Raw genomic sequence first — 10,813 nt, 5'->3', positions numbered from 1 at the left:
CCCGCCCCCCTTGGACTTAATCAGGGCCTCCCCCAGGCGCCCTTCTCGCCTCCTTCGGCCTGGCTGGGCATCTCCCTTGACCTCAGGGCCTCTCAGTCCCTCTCTCCCCCTCCCCTCCCCTTTCCGCACGCCACGAGAAGGGGAGGGGCCGCGCGCGAGGTGAGAGGCGGAAAGGGAGGGGGAGCGAGCGGGCAGGGAAAGCGCCTTTCCTATTTTCACCACCGAGAGAGCGCGCGCGCGAGCGAGCGAGTCAAAAGCTTGGAAGGAAAAAGGTGGGGGGGGAGGAGAAAAGGGGCGTCTCGAAACACCCAATGAGAGCCCGGGAAGGCGGTCGTGGGCGGAGCCGGGTGCGGTTCTAGCCAATGGCGAGCCCCCAGCCGAGGGGCGGGGCCAGAGCCATGGGAGCAGTGTGTGAGAGAAGTAGGAGGAGGCGGCCCGAGAGTCCAGAGTCGGGCTTGGCGTCGTCGTCGTCCTCGTCTCCGTCGGTGGCGGCGTGGTGGCGGCTCTGGTCTCGCGCTCTGCCTGCCTCCCTTCCTCCCTGGCGCCCGTTCGAGGAGCGGCGTAGTGGTGGGCCGGTGGCGCGTGGGGCCGCTCTGAGGGGAGGAGAAGGGAGCGCATTCCTTCGCCGAGGGGAGGATAGAAAAAGAAGGCCGGCCGAGGGCGGGAAGGAAGGAAGGCGGAGGAAAGGAGAAAGGAGTCGGAAGTTTGGCCTGAGTCGCTGCCGAGGGAAACTTTTCTCGAAGGGAAAGCAGCGGAGGGAGGGCCGCTTGGCCTCTTCGCGGACTGGCTTCGTCGTTGTGGTCGGGGGCGCGGCGGCGGCGGAGGAGGAGGAGGCGGCGGTCCTCGTCGGCGTCCCTCCTGGCCATGGTCCCCGCGGGGCCGAGGCGCCGGGGAGGCGGAGGGGGCGGCGGCGGGCGGTTGCTGCTCCTTCTGCCGGCGCTGCTGCTGGCGCTGCCGGGCCGCGGGGCGCGCGCCTTCGTGTGCCTGCCTTGCGACGAGTCCCGCTGCGAGGAGCCCCGCAACTGCCCCGGCGGCGTGGTGCTCGACGTCTGCGGCTGCTGCTTCCTCTGCGCCCGGCAGCGCAACGAGAGCTGCGGGGGCTTTTTCGGGCTCCACGGCGCCTGCGACCGCGGGCTCCGCTGCGTCATCCGCCCGCCGCTCCACGGGGACTCGCTCACGGAGTACGAGGCGGGCGTCTGCGAAGGTAAAAAAAAAGCCACAGGACACCCGGGAGAGAGGGAGAGAGAGAAAGCCAGGAAGGAAGAGGCCAGCCTCGGAGGAGCAAAAGAGGCGGGAGAGAAAGAGACAGGACCGGGCTGTCTCGCCTTTTCCACGAGAGGGAACTCCAAAGGGGCCCCGCGGATCGGGCCCTCGCAGTCCCCTCGCCTCAGACTTTGCTGAGGCCAACCTTCTCTCCTGCCTTTCCTCGCCCCTTCTTTCCTTTCTTTACCTTCTTTCCTCCTTCCCTTTCTCCCCTTCTTCTTTTCCTCCTTCCTTTCCTCGCATCCTCCTTGCCTCCCTCTTTCATATCCTCCTTCCCTCTCTTCCTTTCCTCCTTATCGCCTTCCTTTTCCTCCTTCTTTCTCATCTCCTTCTCTCTTCTTTCTTTCCTTCCCTCTCTCCCTCCTTCCTTCTTTTCCTCCTTCCTTCTTTTCCCCCTTCCTTTCTTTGCTTCCTCTCTCTTTCATTTCCTCCTTCCCTCTCTCCTTCCTTCTTTTCCTCCCTCCCTCCCCCTTGTCTTTCCTTCCGTTTTCCTTCTCTCTGTCTTTTTTTCCTCCTTCCTTTCCTTCTCTTTCTTTTCCACCTTCCTTCTTTCCTTCCCTCACTTCCCTTCCTTCCTTCCCTCTTTCCCACCTTCCCGTCTCTCAGTCCTTCCCTTTTTCTCCTTCTTTCCCCCCTTCCTTTCTTTGCTTCCTCCCTTTCATTTCCTCATTCCCTCTTTCCCACCTTCCTTCTTTCCATCTCTCCTTCCTTCCTTCTTTTCCCCCTTCCTTCCTTCTTTTCCCCCTTCCTTTCTTTGCTTCCCCCTCTTTCATTTCCTCCTTCCCTCTCTCCCTCCTTCCTTCTTTTTCCCTTTCCTCCCTCCCTCCATTCCCTTTCTTCTTTCCTTCCTTTTTCTTTAAGTCTTCTTTTCCTCCTTCCCTGCCTCCCTCCTTCCTTCTCTCCCTTCCCTTTCATCTTCTTTCCCTCTCCCCCTCCTCCCTTCTTCCTCTCCTTCCTTCTTTCCCTCTCTCCTTCCTGCCCCCCCCCCCCCAATCGACATGGATTGTGGTTCTTCGCGGTTTCCCTTTTCCTGCCAGCCGCTCCTTGTTTCAGTACATAGTTGGTGCGAAAAATGCCTTGAGAGCGGGTCGCTGAATTCCTGGGGAAGGCGGGGGCATCCTAGCGTAGCAGGATCTTTGCGTTGTGCAGCCGTGTTTCCCTCACCCCCCCCCCCCCCCCACTTCCTCGGCTTCTTCACAGTTATTTTCCACTCTGGTCTGCATTAGAGGCATGCCCCCTCGAGTCTCCCCCACCCCTTTGGTGTTTTGTTTTTTTGTGAAAACCCCATGGAGAAGACCTCCTTCTGCCTGGTTGAATATCTGTGCGCGCCTGTTGTTCGAGCGGTTCCTCTGCCCCACGAAGTGGGTGTGTGTGGCTGCCTTGTTTTTGTTCTTACTTCCCTCCTTCTGTTTTATTGTTGACGCCTGCCCTGGTTTTTCAGGAAGGTTTTAAATCAGAATACGGAAGTAAAGGGCTACTTTTGTATTTCTGGGAAAGAAATAGACCTTTCAGTTGGCTTTATGTAGAGTTTTGACCATCCCGTTAGCACTCTGCTATAAGGTGTCCATTTTCAGTCTTTTTAAAACCCAATCCTAACATATTTACTCCAGTGTAAGTAACATTGGGTTACTAGATGCTAGACAGTGCATTGTAGCATTGCTGCCTCAATACCTCTGACGTTTCAGCCCAAGCGGAAATCTACTGATGCTGTGGCTGCTAGAGATTATCAATTAGCAATCCCTTTCAATTTACAGAAAACAGAGAACAGTTGAATTATGTCATTTTATATGGCGCAGAGAAGATCTTTCCAGTCAACCTGTTAGTGTTGGTGTCAGAATGTGTGTTTTTTAAATCATCTCAGTATTCTGAACTATGATGAATTGTGATTCACCAAAGGAATCCAGATATTCTAGTGCAAACTTTCCATTTCCTCCGGGCAGACTTCTATGTGGGGTTTGTCTTCATTCAAAAAGGGGGAAAATTGTATTGGGTGACTCATAATTTATCTTAATCGTAATTGTAATGAAGGTGGAATTAATTCGAATGCATGAATATTTTTGCCTGATGACTATGTGCAAGTTTGTTTTCTTAATTATCGCATGGGCAGTTTGTGGAAAGGCCTGACAAAATACTGTGCTAGTGAGAAAACAATATATATATGGAAAGATTTCCTCTTCTCTTCCCCTTACTTAAATTAAGTGGATTCTTTGCATTGATCCACCAGAGGGCTGCATAGAGCTTCAATTCCTCTAAAACAGTGGGAACACAGTTGATCAAACAACATGCCCAACTGTTCAGAAAATCCTAATTCCTGTATATCCCTACAATTGGAACATAGACTTTGGAATGTATATAGGCAGTCTCCAAGTTACAGACATCTGACTTACAAACAACTTGTAGTTAGGAATGGGGATGAGGCAACAGGAAGTGAGATAAATCTGCTCCTAGGAAGGAAAATTCACCCCTGAAGGAATTATCATGTTTAACTAGTGGTTCTCAGTCTTTGGTCCCAGTCGTTTTTTACTCACAGAAACTGACTATATGCTGGGAGGGCTGGAGCTCTTTTGAGGACTGAAATCCAGAACACTTGGAAGTTTGAAGAGCATCAAGCTAGGCAAATATTTGGCATTCTCCAAAGAAAAATAATATGAGGCGTTTCTGAAGGAGGGACGTCAATTAGTGGTGGGATTGACATTACCCCAGTTATGTTTGAGGCAGGGAATGCTACAAGATAAGTTGCTTTTCTGAAAAGGTATGTCTAATTTAATAGCCAAAGTTTTAGCAGCTAGTTGGACCAGGTTATCAGAATTTCTCATGAGATTGTTTTGAGCTTGCAGATAAGGTTCAGATCAGTTTCCAGGAGTTGAATTGAAACTGATGGTTGCATTCACTAGGAATATTTTAATCTGTTCATTAAACAGAGTGCGATGAGAATATTTTGGATGTAAATACCATTTTGTAGTGCTATATTTATTTGCCACAAAATATGTATTACAGTTTCAGCAAGTCCTTCTTTTTGAATCAAACTTTCCTAGTACAATTTTTATACTGATATGACCCCTACTGGCCATTATGCAGAATGGACGTTGTTCAGACTTTTCCAAAAGGTCCACAAAAACAGTGGCAAAAACGTCCTCAGTGCTGTTTGATATGGATAGCACATACATAAGCAGTAGTTGTAAACAGCTACTTCACTGTTTTTGATAACATAACAAAAGCACAGTGAAAGGGGTTGCACTACAGCACATTACTAGTGCAGTAGCATTATTTTAGAGGAATGATAGCTCAAGCTAACTTTATTTTGTATATTGTATAAATACTTTATGTAAGCAATGTATATTACAATTATTTTCCCACATCAGCTTTGGGTGTGCATATTTTTCCTTCTGAGGAAACAATAGCTGAATGAAAAACTGCTGGTGACTTTCTACTGCTGCATCTGTGCATGGTTTGGTAACTGCGCAGTGGTAGATAGGAAGGTGCTCCAAAGGGTCACCACTACAGAGAATCATTGGCTGGCCTCTTCCGTCTTTGGAAGAACTTTATAGGTCCCAGCCTTAAGAAAGTTCAGAGCATTCTTGAGGATCCATCTCACCCAGCATATACTTTTTTTGAATTATTGCCATCTGACAGACGGTAGAAGATGACAAAGACAAACAGACAGAGAGATGTTGAATTCAATGGTTTTGCATTGATGTGGCATCGGGGGCTGGATGATGGTGGTTGAGGTGTGGAGGGTGTGTTGTTTTTGTGATGTGTACTGGTAAAGGGATTTAATTTTGTTGTGCAATAGTGCAATGACAATAAAGCTGGTATGTTTTAAAAGGTGGATTGTGCTCCACATCATCCAGGACTTTTTCTATTTTTCTCCATTCTGGCTGTTTAAAAGGATACATTTTCTAAATTAGTGCCAGCATCACTGTTTCTTTTTAACATTCTAGCTACAGTTCCTAATGCAGTATTTCGAGTAATGCTACAGGTACTCTAAAAGTAAATTAGATACTACCAGTTCACAACTGAAACCATATATCCAGTTTTATGCTTATGAAAATGGCTATATAGAAGGAATAAAAATAGCCAGCCTTAGAACTCTGAACAATATTGACACCAGCAGTGCATTTCTCTAAGAAAAAGGCCTACCATACATAATTGTATTTCCTCTTTTGTTAGAAGAAAGCTGTGGTGCTGACAGTGGCTTACTGTGAAGGCACGGTCATGTGTGTGATACACACATACATATTTACTGTTTGCTAAAGAATATATATTATTTAAAAGGGAAAACATGTAATCCAGTGTTATATCTGGAGTAGAAAACAAAAGGATTGTAGTGTGATTATTTATAACAAATTCTTTTAAGGAAAGTAGAAGAGAATCTTTTAAACCTGACTGAGTCCTTATGTATATGTGCGCGTACACCCAGAGACAAATCAACATCTCTAAATTGGTTTCATGGTATGATCATTTAAATTAATAATGGTTACCTGGCATCCAATATGTTTGAAGGAGGTTCATATTTTTTCACTAAGGAATTGACACACCCTAGTTGCAAGTTTTAACCTGATTGTTACTCAGGTAGTAATTGTCACAAATATATGTGGACTGTATGTCTGATAAGATTTGTTTTCCTTTTGATCAGATAAATTACTTTTTCTCTATATAGAATAGTGAAATGAACTCAGCTGTAAATTGGGTAATTGGTTTCATCTGTATTTTATTGTAAGTATATAAGTTTATGAAGACTCATGTTTTAATCCATTTATGGTTTTCAAATGTGTGATAGGACAACTTCTTTATGCATTATACTTGCTATTGAATTGCGAAAGGATGTTTTGCTGATTAAATGAGGAGGTGTTTGTGATCGGTTTTACTGCTTTTTGTGAGGTTCATTTTATTGTTAAAATCTCTCCCCTCCACCCATTTTTCCCATTTGACTTTAGTTTCTCTCCAAAATCCTAGAAGTGGCTGTTTTCATTATTGGGGGTACTTAGTCTACTAACATAGTGGATATTTCCAGGGAAGGTAGCTATTCTGGTTCACAATATGTATTATAGAAATGTCTGGAGCTTTTTCTTGCTGGATCTGAAAGTGCATATTTGTATGCAGCAGCTTTTATTATATGTCTGGAGAAGTATAATCTAGTGTCGACATTGTATAGATTCAAACTGATTGAACATTTTGTAACTCTGAATGAGTCTACTGCAGCTTAAACCTCTCTGTGCTGCTTACAGGTGTCAGAACTTTAGTATTCAGAAATGTTTGATACTTTAGTAATGCAACTGTAGTCCAAGTGTACCCCCCCCCCCCAACTCATTCAGAAATTCTGCTTACCAAAGTTTTCTGTACCCAACTGTTTAAGATTTTATGAAGATAAAATATTCCCATCTCATTTACAGCTTTCCCAGAAAATCATACCATAAGTGTTTTATGGTTGTTTCTTTAAAAAAAGAAAATAAAAGGAAAAAAATACCATTTTCATAGTGTCACCAATTCAGAAAACTGGCAATTTGTGTTATAATTTTTCTGCATTTTTGGCCTCTTTCTTCAACTGTATGATACGTAAATTTGGAAATAAAACCTTGATATTGCAGGCATAATGGTAGTCTTAAGGATGTTATGAGATTCCAATTGGTTGCTGTGAGGAAACTACTTGCTGTACTAAAAGTTTCTAAAGGCCTGTATTTAAGAAAACTCTTTAGAAGAGTGGGAGTGGCATGCAAGGGTATAAAATTTGCTGAAATCTATTTATGCTTATACACAAAAAAGTGGGAAGTCCACTATCACATAATACATAAAGAAAATGTAATATCCATCTCACTTGTTGAGATTCTTTTAAAATGAAGTGTTGTATTTCTGAAAATTACATCCTAATTGTCAAGAATACCCCTTTGATTTTCAAACTCTGCCCATTATTTATGCTGAAATTTTTGTAATAAAGTTGTGAAGTTTGCCTTTTTGTCATACTCACTGGACAATTTCTGTTCAGCTTATGTTTAGGGTTTTGTTTTACATAATGTTTTATGCTGGTGTTTCTACTTGATGAATTATGAAGCAATTTTTTAAAAAACTTTTATGTGACTGATGTTTAAGTTAGGAAGTACATTGATGAAAGACTTTAATTCATATATAACTACTCTTAACAGTAACTATTCATACTGAAGGTCAACAGCAATTGCATTTAATGTATGTAAAATTCTGTTTGATATGCTTATTGAATAAGAAACCTGTGATTTCATGTTGAATGAAGGTACAGTTGTATAAGGAAATGTAAGTCAGTAATGGTAGTATGCTGATAAGAGTATAAGGCAGAGGGAGAAACATGTGAACACAAAAATATTTACAAGCTGGAACATGTCCAGAGAAGGGTCAGCAAAATGATCAAAGGTCTGGAAGCCAAGATCCATGAGCTAATTATGTTTAACTTGGAGATGGTAAGGTTGAGAAGGGGATATGATCTCCATGTTTAAATACTTGCAATTGAGGAGGTGACAAGCTTGTTTTTTGTTGCCCTGGAGACTAGGTCATGGAGCAGTGGATTCAAACTGCAAGAAAAGAGATTCCACCTGACATTATTGTAGTCCAGTATCTTGAGAACTGCAGGTGCCCTAGTTATGAACCTGAGGTGGACAGTAAGAGGGATTGGCTCATCAAGATTGGGAATGAGGCTTAATGAACAATCCATACCATTGAGGATTCAGTTAGCAGAGGTAGATACATTTTTCATCCAGTGTTTTTCAAGCACCAAAGCTTAAACCATCTGAGATGCCATGAATGCTCCAAAAAATCTGACCACCATTCTTCTGAGAAAGAGAAGCAGTAAGGGACAATTAATTGAGTCGTATATTGTTTTCACATTTTATCCCAAAAGGGGAGGAGGCATTAAATTACTGTACATACTGTATAAGTCAAGAAGTTTTAGTTGAATAATTGAACCCCCCCCCCCCCCCAAAAAACCCCACAAAACCCTACTTTGGGTCAATATGAGTACTGTAACTTAACTCTCATTTTTAAAAAGGAACCATCCTCTTCTCTGAGAAGACTGGTGAAAATTGAGAGTTCAGTCTCACTTAAGTGAAGCACTTACAACCTTATCCCCTTTCTCTGCTATAGTGGCATTTCTGGTCGTTTTGAATGCCTGCATGAGGAAACTGCATTGGCACCTTTTCATCACTCCCCCCTAAAGGGCACTATGAAAATAAAAGGTATCTTCATCACTCAGTTGTCTTTATACCTTGCTATTGCATTTTCCCTATAAGGAAAGCTTGGGGAGAAATGCATTAATTTTAAAGCTACATTGTCGATTTTTGTTTGACCTAACAAGTGGTTTTAGTTTAAATCAAATCGAGATGTGGTCCTGCTTCAGAGGAATTCTGCTGTATTCTGGAAGGAGAATCTCCAGTTTAACTCTCTATTTATTTATTTATTTATTTCCAACATTTCTACCCCGTCCTTCTCAACCCCCGTGGGAGACTCAGGGCAACTTAAAACAGCAGCAATTAGATGCCAGCAATATACAAAAACACATTACACAAGTGACAAAAACAATCACACAATTAAACACAGACCAACAAATTTACATTAAAACTATTTCATTTTTAACAGATCTTTTAAAATTTAGAGTTTAAAAGATTAAATTAAAAGCATTTAAAAACCAAATTCATATTCCTTCTTATCAATTTGTTCAAAGTATTTTAAATCTCCTCCTCTCCATATGCCTGTGTGCACAGAAAGTTCTTCAGCTGTTTTTTAAATGACAGTTTTGAGGGACCATTTTGATCTCCCTAGGGAGAGAGTTCCAGAGACAGGAGAAGCTATACAAAAGACATTTTATCTCGTTCCCACCAGCCGTACTTGTGAAGGGGGTGGGACCAAGAGCAATTGGCCAGGTAATCTGGACCCGAGCAGTTTAGGGCTTTAATGGTTGTAACCAGCACATTCCATTTCACCTGGTAGGAAACTGGGAGCCAGTGAAGCTGTCATAGCATGGAAGTGGTTCTCTCCCTGTATGGAACTGCAATTGGCAGTCTGGCTGTAGTTCTTTGTACCAGTTGAAGCTTCCGAGCACTCTTCAAAGGTAGCCCCACATAGAGCGCACTGCAGTAATCCAGGCAGGATGTGACTAAGGCCAGATCTGGCACCTTAAGGTATGGGCACAACTTGCACACAACTTTTAAGGCCACCTGCCCTGGCCACCGCTGACACCTGAGCCTTGAGGGCCAGCAATGAATCCAAGATCACCCCTACACTGTGGACCTATGCTTTCAAGGGGAAAGTTGCCCCATACAGCACAGGTTGTATTCCTATACCCTGATTGGCCTTTCGACTGACCAGGAGCACCCCTTTCTTGTCAGGATTTAATATCAATGTATTAGCCCTCATTCAGTCCATTACTGTTGACAGTCACTGGTTCAGGATCAGGACGACTAAGTGGCTAAGATAATGACATTTTTGCTTTCTAGTGGTTTGGTATACATAAAGTTTATTTTATGCACATAATCATTAAAATACTGTATACCCTCTGGTTATGTGTATAAGCTTCATATATGAAACATAAATGAGTTTCATCTTTAGTCTTGGGTTTCAACTCCAAGTATCTTATGTATGTATGTATGCATATTTGAGAGTATTCCACCCCCACCCCCCAAAAAACCTAACACTTCTGGTCCCAAGTGTTTCAGATAATAGATACTTGTAATGAGTTTCCATTATTCTTCTTTTCATTTTGAAGGAATATTTTTGTGTGAAGAAGTATTAGGGAAACGTGATATTCAAAGTTTCTTTATAACTAAGCATACTATTGCACTAAAATCTAGACAGAATATAATGAATTTTTACTTGTAATATGTTTTTCTTGATAAATCTAAAGCCGAAGAGCCTTCTATACTTATCTGTTTGTGGTGATGATATGAAATAGTTTCTAGTTTTGCTTTTAAGTTGTTGTTCCAGTAAGATTCATTTACCAGACCAGAGTTTTCCAGTATGCAGACTGCTTAATTGAACTGCTGCTTGCTTTTGATTTCTCAGTCACTGCTTTTGTGGGTGACTGTGAAGTCTTGGGAAATGCATTGCTAGTACTTGATGTTGCCTAGAGTACTACTTTCCCGGCTTACATTTATGTCATTTTGAACCATTTTAAAATGCAGTTTTACTTCTTTAGCAATTGTTTTTAATATACAGTACTTATTATCTCTGATATTTCAGTGGGACTTTTTTATATCATGAAAGAATACAACTTCCAGCAACTTATCCTACCATTTCTAGGTCTTGATTTGTTTCTTCTTTTACTTCAAGTTAAATCTGTACATCCCCTATTTTATAGAGATGAGGCATACACAACACTTTGTTTATAATTAAAGTAATTGAAAACTAATGAATACTGACAGATGCTGAGTAAGTCCATTTTTGTGTGGAGATAGGATAGGATAAAGTATAAAGATAGGATAGGATAAAGTATTGTCTACTGATGCTTTTTTGGTGACTTTGAATTACCTTTCCATGTTTGCTTTTCAATTCTCATCTCTTCTTCTCAAATAGTCTAGATGTTTGAATGTTC

At 42.6% G+C, this 10,813-nt stretch overlaps 1 protein-coding gene across 4 annotated transcripts in view; it reads left to right on the top strand.

Annotated features, from left to right (window-relative positions):
• Nucleotides 1-429: 429 nt before the first annotated feature.
• The window catches only part of CRIM1 (cysteine rich transmembrane BMP regulator 1), a 128,483-nt gene continuing 118,099 nt past the window's right edge, over nt 430-10,813 (top strand). For all 4 annotated transcript variants that reach the window (XM_067464553.1, XM_067464547.1, XM_067464549.1 and 1 more), the window contains exon 1: nt 430-1,204. In XM_067464553.1, coding sequence (XP_067320654.1) covers nt 865-1,204 — 340 coding nt within the window. In that variant the 5' untranslated portion in view covers nt 430-864. The remainder of the gene's footprint in view (nt 1,205-10,813) is intronic.

The sequence above is a fragment of the Anolis sagrei genome, chromosome 1 (genome assembly GCF_037176765.1).
Source record: "Anolis sagrei isolate rAnoSag1 chromosome 1, rAnoSag1.mat, whole genome shotgun sequence".
In the NCBI taxonomy this organism is placed as follows: Eukaryota; Metazoa; Chordata; class Lepidosauria; order Squamata; family Dactyloidae; genus Anolis; species Anolis sagrei.
This window is presented reverse-complemented; position numbering and strand designations above follow the sequence as displayed.